We start from the raw sequence: 16,921 nt of genomic DNA on the forward strand, positions 1-16,921 counted from the left end.
TATATATATATATATATATATATATATATATATATATATATATATATATAGACACACACGCACACACTAGTTAAAATGTGTAAACTGCGATTAAATTAATATCCAACACAAAAGTTAAAATAGGGAAATTTTTAGTACAATTTTAAAATATTAAATAATTAATATAAAATAAAAATGATTATTTTCGATATAATCAAAATGAGTATTTTAAACTTGTGGTAAAAGTAGTAGTAAAGAAATGATGTCCTACAATTTCTTATATTTTTTTTTAAAATAAATTAAATCTTCTTAATATAAATCAAAGACTTTGTAGTGAAGTGGCATGAAGTGACTTTCTTAAGTGAGAGGTTATGAGTTTGAGCTACATTGGAGGCGATATGGACTTGTCGGGCTTTAGTTCTTAGTAATAGGGACAAAAATCCTAGGGCTAAATATTTATGAGACGGAAAGAACGATCGTCGCAAATTCCATCACCAACCTCCATAATTAATTTTTCGCTGCGGATTTCATCACCATAGCGCGACGGGCATGTAAGGCGTCACATTTTTTGTCGCCAATGTGTCCATATTGCGAGGAATTGATTCTGTCGTCCCATTCTGTAGCGAAAATAAACATTTCTTAAAAAAATAAATATTTTCGCGATGGAATGAATGATCTTCGCAAGTCCGTTGCCAATCTCACACGCTAAATCTCTCTTTGGGCCAAACATCACAACAGAATTAATTTTCGTTGCCAATTTCATCGCCATATCGCGATGGACATGTAGGGCGTCGCATTTTCTGTCGCCAATATATCGATATTTTGCGACGGGATTGAATCCGTTGTCTCATTCTGTAGCGAAAATAAAATTTACTTTAAAAAGTAAATACTTTCATGACGAAAAAAATAAATGTCGCAATTTCCGTCGTCACTCTCCGTCGTCAATTCATTGACAGAAAGATTATGTGGGAGTATTTTCCACATTGCACTAAATATCGCAACGGAATCCATTCTCGTCGCCGATTTTGTCGCAACATCGCGACGGAAATATCGATCGTTATCATTTCTGTCGCCATTGTGGTGACAGAACTTAATTCCATCGCAAAATCCGTCACCACAATATGGGCGCCAAAGTTTCTCGCGTTTTTTCTCACTTTGCGCCAAAAATTGCTACGGAATTGAATTTCGTCACCATTTCCGTCGCAAAATTGCGACGGAACACGTTTTGTCACAAAAATCGTTGCAAATCGACAACGGATTACGGTCCGTCGCAATGTTTCCATCGCGTTATGTGATTTTTCTTGTAGTGTTGGTTATGTATGACCCTATAATAGGAATAAAGATTTTAAAAATACAAAAATAAAAAGTTAAGGCAATTGATCATAATATAATGACATCCAAAATATCAATATGAACAAAAAAAAATCAAAACAAAAATTTAAAAATAATAATCTAAACTTAAAAATCAAATTACGAATAAGATAGAATGTTAATCATTTTTAATTAGGAAATAAGGTTTTTAACTAAAGAGAATCAAATCTCATAATTATATTTTAAAAAGTTATCAACCAAATACTAATTACGGAGTATAGTTTTAATTATCATTCTTGATGTGTAAACACATGAACGAAACACACCCTCATTTGGTTCGCGGAAAATATTTTAAGGGAAGTGGAATTGAAATTCTATGAAAAAATAATTACTAGGAAGATGAATTTCATTATTTGGTTGGTGGAAAAAGAATTACTGGGAAACTAATTCTATTGTTTAGTTAGATTTGGAATTGTAAAGAATAACGAGTATAAAGACTTATATGTCCCTACAAATTAATAAGAGTAATAATATAATTAAAAAGAAAAATAAGGATAAAATTGACAATCTATATCATTTTTTATTCCCATCTTTCATGAAAAACAAAATCTTGATTTTGTTTTCCTCAAATTTAAAGGATTCAAATTATTTTCCAATAAAAAATAAATTTCATAAACGAAACACCAAAAAAATAACATTTTCCTCCATTTTAAAAAAAATATTTTCCATGAACCAATCATTCCCTTCATTGTTTTTTCACAAGTACCAATCACTAAAAAAACAGTGATGAAGAATCGGACGTCGCACCTTTAACATATTCCGTCGCATAAAATTGTTGTTCCCCGTAAGGCCGTAACACACTCCACAGTGCACAGTGCACAGTGCACAGTGCACAGATGAATAGCGGAAGCTCCAGCAATGGCGAGGGAAGAAAAAGGCCCATTGCAGAAGCCAACCGGACGCCGACCACCACAAATTGCACCATTGTCGCCGTTGATCATACTAACATCTACTATAGAGTCTGCGCGGGATGTGAAAGGCCCCTCCCTGACCCTAACCCCAACACTCCCTCACCCCTTTGTACATACTGCCATTCTACCAATGCCCTCAACCCACCATCCTCGGCTTCCAAGCTCCTCTTCCGCGTCCTTGTAAGTCACACAAACTTCTAACCATTTACTCCCCTAATTTATGTATGTTTCTTTCTATCATTATCAGATAACCCTTTTTTTTTCTTCGCTGATTCTTGCTATTTGGCTGTGGGATTATTTGATTATTGTGAAAATGCTGGAAGATGTGAAATTTACCGTGTTAAATTTTGCTTTTTGTGAATTGGTACATGAGCTTCGCAGGTGTCTATAGCTACGGATACAAAGGTATTTGTGGTGATATTGTTTGACAGAGCGGCTAGGGTTTTGTTTGGCTGCTCTGCTGATGAGTTCTTTGAATTTGCCAAGACTCGTCCTTTTGCCGGTAATTTGCACTCCTTGGTGTATCAACTTTTATTTGGAGGGTATATCAAAACTTCCAAGTAGGATTTGACATTTGTTCAATTAAAGAAAGAAATCTGAATTGAATGGTGGGGCATTGTGGTTCTCTTTAAGTAAAAATTGAACTTGGAATTCATGTTTCAAAAGTATTCCAGATTAAATGTTGGCTATAGCTCTGGACTTCTATTATTGCAGTCTTTTTCATCAGAATTAGTTATATATTACTTGCAGAAACATAAGATTTAATGCTCTGAATTGTCCTAATTCTTTTTCTCTGAGTTGGTTTGCAAGTGTTAGAGAACAGGAGTTCGGAAAAGTCACTTCGTTTTCCAAATTTTGACTCCTAGCTCTAAACTTCTTGCATGGAAACAACAGCATACTGCTTTGTTCAATCAAAAGTAAATGAGTTTTGCAGAAAATAGACATTTTATTAAAATTTTCTGTGGGTAGGAATACATTAATATAAAATCAAAAAAGGGACTTTGATAAAAATTGAAGATTTCAAATGTTTTTTTAATAAAAAAAAAAATGTTAGTGGTGCTCTACAAAATAATGCGACAATTAAGAACATAATAATGTCAAGTAACAGGAAGTGCATGTCATGTTGGGCCATAAATTAAATAAATAGGGTGGTTCTAAATTATATTTATTTGGAATGTTTCATGCAGCCGGATGTGCAGGTAAAGCTCTGGAGGGAGAGATGCTGAGGGTGACTTTATCACAGCCCAAAAATGGGAATGCACGTCATCTTAGAGTGGTTTCAGTAGTTCCCTTGAGGTCTGGTTTTCAGCCGATAATTAAAACATTGAGGGAGCTGTATCAGATAAGAGGTGGCTTATAATTATTTATCTTCTTCATGGTGCTGCATAACTAGTGTCTTCACGGCTTGGCTCTTTTATTTCCATAAACTTCCTTACATGTTGTGTAAATCCAATGTTTGTATACAAGTTTCTTGAAATGAAATTTTGGAAAATACTTTCAAATAAATCTCTGCAAATTGATTATAATAGTACATACAACATGGATATGAAGAAAAAGTTTGTTTGGTAAGACTTTTTCCAATATAGGTTAACCTAAATTGGTTGTAGCTTTCTATGTGACATTGTGAACTTTTGCTGACTTTTATGGGTTTCTTTTCTCTATTTGAGCTTGACATATCATAGTACTAATGGTTTGCTTGTAATACTACACAAAATAATTTGTTACCACAGGGAGTGAATGGTCCAGGTTCCTTTCCTGGAAGATTACAGTTCATTTTTGCTATTTTCATGGTTATGAAGAATGCCATAATGTTCTTAGTCATGCCTGGCAAACAATGTTGTGTTTCAAACATAAAATTCTTGTAGAAATATGCTAACATTTTGTTACTATCTGAGGAATAATGGATGGTTTCTATGTTTTGCTATGCGTAATGTAAAGGACCGATTTTTTTAAAGCAAAAAAGCGCAACAAAGCAGCTATAGAGCTGTAATATTGACTTATATATGTGAGAATCCGTGAAGGAATGTATTCCAATTTGATCAAAGCTTTTGTAACATCTGAATGCTTTTAAATGAACCATTTCAGTGACAAATTGCAGGACATCAATAGAAGCCCATAGGTGCAATTTATATCTACATAAGCACATGAATTGATTAAACTGTTATCAGGACATCAATTTGAGGAAGCTGTGTGAAACAGATCAGAAATTTTTTTTGTGTTATGGCTCTTATAGTTACGGTAGTCACATGGGAGCAAGATGCCCTTTCACTGCTGATGCAAGTTTGCCTTGCATCCACCTCTGAAGCATTTCCAGTGATGCCTTGGGTTGATCCATTGGAACCATGTGGCCTGCATCATGGACCTTAAGAAAAGTGAGTGGTCCATGGTTCTTTTGTATCCCTTTCTCCTCGCCATCTACTGTAAACGGAACATTTGGTGCTGCACGAAAGTCTTTCTGACCAGACCATTCCATGGCATGAACCCATTTTGAGTTACCTATTCATATCAGATGCAGTTTGATTATCATTTGGTAATTGGTTTGTAGCTTTCAGTTAAACATAGCCTTCTATAGTAATACTATCTTCATGACTGTTATGTATTGATAATCGGTGAAAGCTTACCGAGCCAGTTGCAGATAAGATCATATTCCCCAGCGTATATAAGCAGATTGATTCCATCCTCAAGCAGTGGAGGAATACCAACTTCAAGATTCCTCATCCAGTCCAAAATCATTGCCTGGTAGACAGCAGAACTGCATGAAACAAAATCGATGTCCCCAACACCCAGAGCACTTCTAACTGTGTTCTTGTTGAGTAAAGCTTCCATGTTCGAGAAGTCGTAGCAGAGGTCCCCTTCACAGCTCTTACGGATATCATAGTACTGCAGATCATACAAGGCAAGTTCTTACTAAATACTAATTCATTAGGGTTGAAAAAATTGTTTTGCTTGAACCAAAATAAAGGGGACGGGGAGAATAACAAGGATTTCTTACATTTATATTGCCTGCAATCTGCAGTATCATGTTGAAGATGTTTGTGCAAGTGTAGTAAGCCGCCAAGCAAGTATTTCCACCCTCGGTTCCTGGTGAAAATGGAAAAGCAGACATTGAACTACAGAACGTGATCGAGGGAGGTTGTGATGAGAGCAAGGTATGAAGAGTTTACCGCAAAGCTTGATTGCTTGTTTACATTTAGGAACAGACTTGTTTATGCTGTTATGATCAGATTTACTGATCAAATTATTGTCCAAAGCATAGTCAGTGTAAGCTTCATACTGGATTTCTGGATTTGTAAGTCCATTGCCAATGGCGAATCCCTGATTGAACATCACTCAAATCACTGTGGTGTATCCACTATCCACAGAATATATAGTAACTAATATATACTCCATTAAATTAAAGCTGGATTAATGGTTTTACCTTGAGGTTTATATGAATTCCTTCCTTGTTCTTGTTTCCTTGGTTAACCCTAGAAGCAAATGCAGGAATGTAATGCCCAGCATATGATTCTCCTGTTATGTAGAAATCATTGTGGACATATTCAGGGTGCTCCTTGAAGAAAGCCTGTCATTCACTGTATTTTAGTACAAATCCTTTTTATTTTATTTTTTTCCCCAAACTGTGATTACTACAATACAATTATAAATGTTTAAACCAAATACCTCAACTACCAATTGTACTAAATGCTATTTTGACACAGACTCATTATTAAGTTTTCGCTAATTCAATTAGTATTTCTCAAACAACATAGAGGGAAAATTCTTTTAACTTGTATTCACTATTGGTATGTGCACGATTATGGTAATATAGTTAGCTTATCAGTCAATTTTAACTTATTTGACCACTATTAAATGACGTTTGATTTGGTTAAACACTCAATATAAGTGTTTGATTAATTAGCTTTTTGTAACAACTTATTACTCCAAAACACTAAAATTCAAAACAGCTTTTTGACAAAGTCATTTTGCATGTAATAAGCTATCAACTAATTTACCAAGTATCTTTCTACAATCAGCTAATGTTATCAACTAGTCAAACCCACTAACCCAATCAGATAACAACTAATAACTATTTACCAAACACCCCATATATAAATTGTTGTTGGATAATTTTTTTTTTTCTTTTTCTCACTTTCAGTCTTTATGATTGTTACATGACTTGTGAGCGATCAAAGTATATGTTCAAAAATGTCCATTTACACAGACATTTTTTGTAGAAGGTCTAATTTTTGTCCATAACATTTTGTCACTCACAAGTCATGGGATGAAATTCAATAGGATTTATCACCAAAAGTACCAAAAGTGAATAAAAATTAAAAATTGTATACCTATAGTGACAATTTTTATAGTTGTATACTAATAGTAGAAATGCCACTATACTCATAAAACTAAAAGTGACAACAACTCATACCATATATTATACTTTAGAATTAAATGAAGTTACTATTATACTCTATATATCAAATTAAATTTATTCCTAATTGGTGAAACTCGAACCCCTAAGAGTACCTTTTGTCTATAATAGGTTTGTGATGGCAATTGATCAATGATTTGGCTGTTGAGATGTCGTTTTAGTATTAATTAGATTAAATATAAACAATAATATAGAGAGAAAAGCATGACCATATATAAGACCATTTAATAATTAGTGAATTAATTTCACTTTTGGTCCCACGACTTTTGATGTTCTATCACTTTTGGTGCACAATTTTAAAATTTTTTAATTTTGGTGCCTAACTTTGTTATTTTTATTAGTTTTGGTCCTTTTAGCTAAATTGATAGCGAAATGTTGCTGGATTTTATATTTTTAGGGGTAAAATTGTCATCCCAAGGAAACATCTTCAATATCTAAACAAAATCACTGTAAAATCATATCTATAGGTGTTTGATCGATGAGAATAATGGTGAAGACGGGCAGAAACCAGACAGATCTATGGGATTTATAATTTCGACCATTGGCAAACTCTTCTTTTCCTCTTAATATGATTTTTCTTTTGTTTAAATATTGAAGATCTTTCCATGGAATGGCGATTTTGCCCCTAAAATATAAAATTCAAAAATATTTTACCGTCAATTTGGGTGGAAGGACCAAAACTGATAAAAATAACAAAGTTATGCACCAAAATTGAAAAAATTTAAAGTTGTGCACCAAAAGTGATAAGAACTCAAAAGTCGTGGGACCAAAAGTGAAATTATTCATAATTAGTGAAATCATTAACACCCCCCCCCCCCAAGCCCATAGACAGACCTGTAAGAAGTCGTAGAGATCATTGCTGACACCATTTTCATCGTGACGTAAATCATCTTCATCTGAACTATAGCTGAAACCCGTCCCGGTTGGTTGATCCACATATATAAGGTTAGAAATCTGTCGAACAAAAAATTACTTAAAATTACTAAAAAAAAAAATTAAGTAATAACATTAAGCTCCTAAAAAAAAGTAAGAACATTAAAAATTATGACCAAAGTGTTTTAAGTCAATAGGGGTTGAACCACTATAGAATTTTGTATGTGACAGCCAGCTAGAATGCCACAATGGGGCAATCATTCCATCAATTCATATTATTAGGTGAATTGAGAAACTGTCTAGTGATGAGTTGTGATCCAAAACTGATACACTCGATGGCCTATGGATTTTTATCTTTAAAGAATCTATAAAGTTGAGATTTATTAATTTTATTCGACTAGCACTCATTATCAAATTCAAATTTTTAGAACAAAACAGTCAATAATAATTTAGATAAATAATTGTCATGGGCCCGAAGTTTTGGTTCCGCTTGAATTATGGACAATAACTTAAATTAAGATTCAAACCGAATAATTGTCATGCTACATGAACCTAGTTGTTGTTATTGATTATATATATATATATATATATATATATATATATATATATATATATATATATATATATAAGATTTATTTACTAAATTAGTGGATGTGTTGGATTTTGTAATAATGTTGATTTCAAAGACTATTTTTTAATAATAATAATAATAATAATAATAATAATAATAATAATAATAATGTCACATGAGATCCTTCGAGTATAGTGGTTTTGCCACGTTTAGTCCTAAATTTTTAAATTAATCACCCGTGGTCCTTCGATTTTTAAACTTAATCATTCGTGGTCCAAGTTAATCACCCATTCAACTCTCAAAATTTAACCAACCGTGGTCCTCTTAAAAGAATTATGTGTTAAAATTTAATAGTTAAAGGAGCATGAAAGATTAATTTGGGTCACAGAGGGTAAGGGAAGGGTGATTGAGGTTACCTTGTCCCAACCATAATCATTCCATATGAGAGACATGTTGTTTGCAATGTGAAAAGGTCCATTCTCATAGAACAAAGCCAATTCACTACTGCATCCTGGTCCTCCGGTTAGCCATATAACCACCGGGTCTTTCTTGCTGCTTCTTGATTCAAAGAAGAAGTAGAACATCCTGCCAAAACCCAATTAAACACTATAATAAGAAACAACAAATTAAACAAGTTTGCACGGGCAATTCAGTTAATTCTTGAGTAATAGACAATAAGCAAAGAGACAAAATCCAGTCTTAACAGCCATAATACGTGTCAGAGTTACACCCTAGGCTCCCGCCTAATAGGCTGCTGAGTTACCTTAATTTATCTTGTTGGGTTGAAAGTTACCAGGACCCTAAAGCAAAGGAATTTCGTCTTTGTGGTGAAGAAATTAAACAACAAACAAAAACATGATATATATATATATATATAATTGATTCATGTGATCATGTTTCACATATAGACATATATACCTTGCATCTTTAGTATGTGGGAGCCTATAGTAACCGGCATGATGTCCCAGGTCTTCCACGGAAGCCCCAGGGTTTCCCAGGTAGTCGAACTTGAAACGCCTCTCGGCGAGTCTGGGCTGGTCGGCGGCGGCCCCCGGAGGATGCTTGGCGGCGGCGAGATGGTGGCGGCCGGGGATCAGGTTGAGTCCCCTGATCAACTTCTCGGCTTGGCCAATAGGGAACTGCGGATTCGAGGACGCAAAGAAACCATCCTTTTCTGCAGACGAAAAGATCGCCACACAAAAGAGAAGTAGCAGAAGAAGAAAGCAAGAAGAAGAAGAAGGAGTTAGAGAGAGATTTGGTGCCATTTCTCTTTGTGTTGAAGTGCAAGTTATGGTTGAGATTTATAAAGGGAGTGAGGGGTGGAGTAAGAAATGTGAATGTGGGTGGGAACATAGTGAGAGGAATTTAACGGCTGTGTGTGTTGTTGTGTGCTGCTGATTTTCTTGGGGGGAAAAGTAAGAATAAAGGGAACCTTTTTTCTATATAATTGTTCATCTTTTTCCCTTTTATATTATGATTATAACTCCGGGATAATCTGAGTTCGATTCCCATAAGTGACGATTCTCCCCTAGTCACTTTTATGACCTCTCGGAGCGAATTCGGGTGGATCTGGACCATTAAATGGATAGAGAAAGATCAGATCCAGACCATCCACTAAAAAAAATTGTGATTAATTCATATTCAAAATTGTGAATTCACAAATAACTTTTGTAATGGAGTTAAGTCAATTAATAAGTTATTATTACAGAACCAGAAAAAGTTTGAGAGGAGTACCTAAGAAATGAAATAAAGACAATTTATTTGTTAATTAAGATTAATTCTATCGCGTCACTCAAGCCAACTACTGGTTGAATTCCTTAACATTGATGATGCCTTGTATGGGAACCGCAACAAGAAGTTTGAATTGGATGTCTAACTTTAAATTATGAAAAAGAATAAAAAAAATTACAACAAAAATTTACACGTACTTTTAGTCCTATGTTATATGATAATTGTAAATTCAATCGTTAATTAATATAATTGTTATGAATTGCAAATATATCCTTTAACTAGTCACGTACAAAAATGGCTATTCTCATTTTTGAAGACCAAAATGACTACTAGTAAAAATTATACTTTTTTATCCCTAATATATGTTTTAAATAAAAATAAAAACTTTTGTGACTGATTAAGTTCATGCCAATCAGGAATTAAACCTACACTTTTCATATAATTTCTTATTTTACGGACAGAAAGGGGCAGGGTAATAGCATTTTATAACTAAAAGTTATTTTATTTACAAAAATTTTTTATTTATAATAGTAAGTATGATACACTTTCAGTATTATAGTTTTTTTTTTTTTTTTTAACATTATAAATTCAATCCACTAAATTACAAACTTTTGACATGACATAGGGAGAAATGGGAATAGTGATTCATTAATGAATAATGGATCATTGCTTTTAATTATGGAGTAGACTTGACTTTTAGACTATGATTACACATCAACATGGCCATTCCTTTTCAATTGCTTTCCCTTTAATTTGTTTGTGGGCATACATTATATTATTATTATTCTTCTCTGTGGAGCACTAAATTATGTTCTCTTTGGAAAAAATTGCAGTATGAAATAGTACTTTATCATATTTTATATATAAAGTGGTTTACATGAGATGGACGTAGCTGGTGCATGCATAATTCCTACTTACTATTGACTAGGGGATAATTTAAAGCCAATCAAAATTATACTGTTAATATCAGTGTCAGTTTTTAGATTTTTGTAGCCTCGTTCTGTTAAATAAATGAGGACCTATCGAAATCATAATCTTTAAAATTAATACCATAATTTTTTTTAGTAATAATAATAATAAGGTGGTAAAATGTTGCTGTCCACAAAGAAAAAACAAAACATATTATGAAATAAATTACAATTGTAACAATAATAATAATGATGAAGTGGGAGATGTCCAAAGCTAGAGCAGCATACAAGTTTCAAACCTCTAACCTCCAAGTTGAACCACAATAAACACATGTTTCTACCGTTTCTCCATGGAGCCTTTTAAGTTTAATTGAAAGCTTTTAATTTTTATTTCTAAACTAATTAAATATTAGACTATCTTTATCAAAAAAAAAAAAAAAAATCTTGGAATCTCTAAAATTTGGAACCCTGTGCTGTAGCCCAGCTTGCACAGTCCAAAATCTGACACTGGTTCATATTCAAAGTGATGGTTCTTAAGATACATCAATTGATAATAAGTGTTGTCATTTGTAATTTATTTATTAAATAATTGTTAGGTTGTAATAGTAAAAAAATGGCATGTTTGGTAAAGGTGGCCAAATTCCGAACCTGGGCTGGTCTCGTGCCAGCCCGGGTCAAGTCTAGGCCTAGGTTAGCATTGATTAAGACCGGCGAAGATAACATGGGCCGGTCCTGTGCCGGGCCTACCCCGAGCCAGTCCTGATCAGTGCTAACTTAGGCCAGGCTCGACACGAGACCGGCTTAAGTTCGGGACTTGGCCACCTCTACTAAACATGTCATTTTTTCTGTTATTACAACAAATTATTCAAATAAATTACAAATAACAACACTTTTTATAAGAAAAATATTCCTGATAAAGATTGGGTATCTGGTTATCATGAAATTCTGTGACTTTACTAATTAATTAGATAAAGCCCTCAGCAGACAAAAGATGTGCATTAAGGCATTCCTTTTAGGAAGACGTACAAAATAGCTAAGGTTGCTTCTAAGAGAGATAATATATTTATATATGGGTGTAGGAAAACGTATAAGCAATCATGTGTGGTCCTTAAAGCAAATGAAATGAAATGGCACATATATATGCTATTATAATGTGATCTTTTGGGATAGTTTGGTCCTCAAATTCTGCTGTTTTTCTTATGCTAATTTCATTACTTTTGATGATTTCACATTTTATACTATCATCACATTTTATACTTCAATTAGGTAATTATGGAATGCACTATCACTCCCACTTAAGAGGTCGCAGAGTCCACTCTATAATTCTGTCTTGTTGGGGTGTAGGATCTTGGGAACGAAGTATTTTGCCTTTAAGGGTGAAGACAGCAATCATTATTGTATGGACCATGGTCCACACAAGTTGTGTGGACCAAATTTTATCTACTGTAAAATAATGTACATTTAATACAAAAATAATGTATATTTAATATATTAAAAATGTACTTTTTGTTATGGTCCACATAACATTGTGTCGACCATGGTCCACACAATAATTTGTCGTGAAGACAGTATGACACCACATTAATTACTTATATCACAACTTAATCTTCTACCTCACAAAAAATTCTAAAATGTCAATTGATATCTGTATTGATCTTATGAGGTACAGTTAAAAGTCATTATCAATAATATCCAATACAATCATATATGGTATACATAATAGTATTAAGCACAATCAGTGTTGGTGCCTATATGCCCGCACGGACAACTCAATTAATTTTTGGGTGGTAAATTGTAACAAAGACACATGATGCAGGCAAGTATAGGAGTTACATCCAATGTATTAAACTCCATGTGTCACTGTAATTTGCCCATTTGCTATCTTGTCGGGCCGGGGCATAGAAAATTTCACTTTTTTTTTTTTTTTTTTTGACAAGCGTTGGTGCCTATAGCATTGCAATCTTTCCTTAAAAACCATTTATACTTTAATTACTTTGTAACAATTTTACAAAAATTCTAATGTGTTGACCAATCCGTATTATTGCCTCTTACATCGAGTACAACTAAAAGTATAATGATTTTTTTTTTTTTTTTTTTTTAGAGTTTGTACCAAGTGCAATGGGTATGTTGTCCCCACAGTACACATGATAAGTCATAAGACTTGAGTTGAGTGCAAGATTATCTAAATTTGATGTCATTGTGGGCAACTTGGCCAGCTTTCCGCCTCACCTTGTGGATCAAAATACACTAACACACATTATCTGTAGCACTATAAAGTTAGATTTTTTGGAAAAGCTTTAACAGAATTGTGGTGTGTAGAAGAAGAATTTCTGGAAAAGCAAACACCCAAACTACCATTCCCTTCAATCATGGCCTCATGAGTCATGTCACAAAGGCATACGAAAAATATCTGGAAAAGAGAATTAAGATGATGAGAGGAAAGTATAGGCGTATATCAAGTAGCTCCCATCATGATAATACTCGTCTCGTTTCAAGCAAATCTATTATTGTCATGAACATAAAGTATGTATGCAACGAAGAATTGTTGCGAGAATATACACAGACCAACACTGTAGCTTTTCTGATAAGATAGCCAATGATAGATCAAATTTTGATTCTCATGAGTTCAAACGGGCCGATCTCTATGATACAGAAACTATTTCATGAATGGGAGGGATATAGCAGCAGCGTACCAGACAGACAAAGGGTGAGTCCGTGCTTCATGTTACAGATATGATTACATTGTGAAAGACTTGGGGAAAGGATAATGGGTTTAGGGTGAACTAAGAACGGACTTTGTCAAGGCGTGCTCTTAGTTCTTCTAGCTCTTCTTCGTCATCAGCACCCTGTTAGAGTAACAGACGAGTAATTTCATTTGTTTAGTTCTTTACAATGAAGATCGGAGAACATTTGAGACGAGAATGTACCTCAGCATCGTCTACTGATTGGGCTGGTTGCTTTAATTTTTCCTTTCTGACAGCCTCGGGTAGCTCTGCAGCAGTCTCACCAGCAATCGCCGTCAACACCTTGTCTATTTCTTCTTCAGTTTCCTCTTCAATGTCTTCAGAATCCAGCGCGTTGTCCACAGCATCGTTCACCATCTCCTCAATCACACCAGCCTGCAATAATTTCAAAGTTTCGGTCCAGAAATTTAGTCAAACTAATATCAGAGCCTTACATAATACGTATTGTAACTAGAAACTATCATGATTGCTCATCACAATTATTTATTTATTTATTTTTTTTTTGTGGGTAGGGGCAAAAGAGATGTAATTGGTAGGACTTGTTTCTTACCTAAACAGCTAAACTACCCACAATGCATATTTCCCAGAAGAGAAGCCCGGGCTATATATCACTTTTAACTATCAATGTAGAGAGGAAAGTCAAACCGACAAGAAACCAATGCTCACTTGGCCTCGATATGCTAAATAAAGTATGAAAGAAGCTCAAGAAATTAATTCAAACTGTCTCACAATGCCAAAAACTGATTCCCCCCAAGAAACACTAACAATGAAATAATCACCATTGTTATACTAACAGAGTACCTTGGTCATTTCTTTACTGAACTCTTGCATTGTAATAGCCATTTGTGGAGCCTTCATAAGATTATTCACATGCTTCATAACTTCAGCACTCTTGGACAAATGTCCCACCGTGCGAGCAATGGCTACATGATTAATCGCGATCAAAGACGATAGAAATGCATATATATAAACCCAATTTGAAAAAGAGGATACCACTAACTTTCTTATAACACTACTTCAACCAACTCAATTAATCTAAAATTCATGGTACACTTCAATAGCAATCATATAAGCACAAAGTTCTCCATTACAGTAAAATTACAAGGAAACTTAATGACCAACATAGATTTTGTAACTAAGGTCATACCAACACTTTCTCCCAAGTGCATTGATATTGAATTAAGCTGTGCCTTATTCTCATACAGCCTGTTCACAGTTTTTCTAGATCTCACAACTTCTTTAGCAAGTGCCTGAAATGATAGTGTAAACAATTAAGAGTAAAAACACAAGAAATCAAATTGGGAACCAGAAGTCAAGAACACAAAATGCAAATTCTAAAATGTCAAACTCAAATTCAAGCAATTGTTGAATTACATAAAAATTATTTAGTTTTTTTTTTTTTCTTTAAACTTGGGATCATTGGCATTCGACCAAGACTCTACCTACAGTAATGAGTAATCATAACAATAAGCAAAGGGTTCAACAGTAAGAATAGCAGCAAAAGCAAAGTACCTTAGCAGACCCCATATCATTCCTCTTCGCAGCTTCTTTAATGGCTTTCTGTACATTCTTTTCTTCTCTCTGTATATCTGATCAAGAACCCCAATCATCAGACTGCAGAAGCTCTGGCGACACTCTTCACAACAAGATCCATGCCAGAAAATAATTACCTCGGATTTGGCGCTCGATGTTGCGACACTCTTGGCGAAGGCGACGCTGCCATTCCCTCAAGAGTTGTTGAGGGTTGGGTTTCGGATTCAATATGTTCATCACTTTTTCCATCCCCTTATCACTCAAAAACAAAGTAATCAAACCTCCAAAATCAAGATTTGCTTATAGTTTTGAGATATTCTGATTCCTTGATTTCAAGAGTTTTAGATGGAATAACATTCTAAAAAATAAATCTATCCTAAATAAGTTATTTTATTACGGAGTATAATATTTTCGAGAAGAAAAAAAATATTATTTTCATCTTAACTTTTACCTCTAAAATTTTTCTATTTCTCTGAGCTTATTTATGAACTTTATAGTTATTTTAAACTACTAATAAGTTATTTTAAATTTTTTTTTTAGATCATAGAGGAAGGGGGTAACCCAATAACAAAGGTTTAAGCGGAAGCAAGGCGCCAAATGGGGATGCCATTGGTCATCTTCTAATCTACTAATAAGGTCATCGGGCGGGGAGTCAAAAATTGACGTGCGATGCTGCCCATTCTGAAGCTTGGATAAACTGTCGGCCAAGTGGTTTTGATCTCTGGAGATGAGGGCCAGGTGCCAGGAACCCATGGATTCTAGCTCCTTTTTGCATGCGCGGAGGATGTTGTCTGTAATGGCGCTAACCTCGGAGTTGTAATTGACAGCTTCCACAATGCGTTTTGAGTCACTCTCAAAGCAGGTGTGTGAACTTCCAATGAATTTAGCGAGTTGGATACCCTTGAGTAAAGCCCAAGCTTCAGCCACCTCGGGTGAACATAAACCAATGGAGTGAGAAAAGCCCTTAATCCATTTGCCTTGATCATCTCTAGCTACTCCGCCACATGAGGCTTTAGACGAAGTAGTATCGCAACAGCCGTCCACGTTGATTTTGGTCCAGCCTATTGGCGGTTTAGTCCAACGGAGGAGTTTCCATGAATGCGAGGCCGGGCTGGTGTGGATGCCCTTGTCTTTTCCGAAGGCTCTGCCAACTTTTGCAACTTGAGAATGTATAAGGAAATTCTTCTGTCTTAGGCTGATGGATGAATTGTTGAAATTTCTATCGTTCCTCCACAACCATAGATTCCAAGCCGTGGTGGCAAACAGTATACGGGAGATATGTAGTTGATTGCCAGGTAGTGTACCTCGAATGCCTGCATCAAACCATTCCTCAAAAGGCTTCGTCTGATCGTCATTTCGGTTAGGTAGGACAGAGCGCCATACCAGTCTGGCTTCAGGACAGAAACGAAGGATGTGCTCGGTTGTTTCCTCGTTATCCCCGCAGGCTGGGCAGACAGAACAGTTCGTGAAGCTACGCTTCTTCCTGTTGACGTTTGACATAATGCGATCGTGCCTGGCCAACCAGAGAAAGATGTGTATTTTACTAGGAATCTTGAGTTTCCAGATGTTGCTCCATATTTGGGTGGTAGAGGGAGCGACATGGTCAGTGCATAGATCATAGGCAATTTTGGTTGAGAAGTTGGAGGCGCCATCATCTCCCCAGCCGATAGTATCACTCTCTAGATCGTCTTCACACAAAATGATAGCAGAAAGTCGCTTTATGATGCTGGATGGCAAAGTGTTACCAATCTTATTCCAATCCCAACTAATGCCTGGTAGCCAATAGTCCGCAACAGGGGCGTAAAGATCCGGTAGTGGTAAGCGGGGAGGAGCAATGTCATATAGGGGCTGGTGGCCTAACCATGCATCCATCCAGAACTTGGTGTTCC

The 16,921-nt window shown here is 35.1% G+C and overlaps 3 protein-coding genes across 5 annotated transcripts; 1 reads left to right on the forward strand and 2 right to left on the reverse strand.

Moving 5' to 3' along the window:
* Positions 1–2,160: 2,160 nt before the first annotated feature.
* On the forward strand, positions 2,161–3,767 carry LOC109183353. Of its 2 annotated transcripts, none has more exons than XM_019333434.1 (3): positions 2,161–2,441; positions 2,643–2,763; positions 3,449–3,767. In XM_019333434.1, the coding sequence occupies exons 1-3, from the start codon at positions 2,187–2,189 to the stop codon at positions 3,619–3,621; spliced, it is 549 nt and encodes a 182-aa protein (XP_019188979.1). In that variant the 5' UTR covers positions 2,161–2,186; the 3' UTR covers positions 3,622–3,767. The 2 variants fall into 2 exon arrangements, with proteins under 2 accessions (XP_019188979.1, XP_019188980.1); XM_019333435.1 differs by having other exon boundaries at positions 3,461–3,767.
* Positions 3,768–4,265: 498 nt separating this feature from the next.
* On the reverse strand, positions 4,266–9,446 carry LOC109183352 (serine carboxypeptidase-like). The gene is made up of 8 exons (XM_019333433.1): positions 9,035–9,446; positions 8,533–8,701; positions 7,507–7,626; positions 5,680–5,823; positions 5,426–5,576; positions 5,254–5,342; positions 4,883–5,141; positions 4,266–4,757 (listed from the first exon to the last, which is right to left on the reverse strand). The coding sequence occupies exons 1-8, from the start codon at positions 9,379–9,381 to the stop codon at positions 4,504–4,506; spliced, it is 1,533 nt and encodes a 510-aa protein (XP_019188978.1). The 5' UTR covers positions 9,382–9,446; the 3' UTR covers positions 4,266–4,503.
* Positions 9,447–13,222: 3,776 nt separating this feature from the next.
* On the reverse strand, positions 13,223–15,397 carry LOC109183316 (vacuolar protein sorting-associated protein 24 homolog 1-like). Of its 2 annotated transcripts, XM_019333405.1 has the most exons (7): positions 15,170–15,397; positions 15,012–15,088; positions 14,647–14,749; positions 14,301–14,422; positions 13,683–13,874; positions 13,540–13,601; positions 13,223–13,505 (listed from the first exon to the last, which is right to left on the reverse strand). In XM_019333405.1, the coding sequence occupies exons 1-7, from the start codon at positions 15,279–15,281 to the stop codon at positions 13,493–13,495; spliced, it is 681 nt and encodes a 226-aa protein (XP_019188950.1). In that variant the 5' UTR covers positions 15,282–15,397; the 3' UTR covers positions 13,223–13,492. The 2 variants fall into 2 exon arrangements, with proteins under 2 accessions (XP_019188950.1, XP_019188951.1); XM_019333406.1 differs by having other exon boundaries at positions 13,223–13,601; positions 15,170–15,281.
* Positions 15,398–16,921: the final 1,524 nt, after the last annotated feature.

The sequence above is a fragment of the Ipomoea nil genome, unplaced genomic scaffold (genome assembly GCF_001879475.1).
Source record: "Ipomoea nil cultivar Tokyo-kokei standard unplaced genomic scaffold, Asagao_1.1 scaffold1110, whole genome shotgun sequence".
NCBI classification, from domain to species: domain Eukaryota; kingdom Viridiplantae; phylum Streptophyta; class Magnoliopsida; order Solanales; family Convolvulaceae; genus Ipomoea; species Ipomoea nil.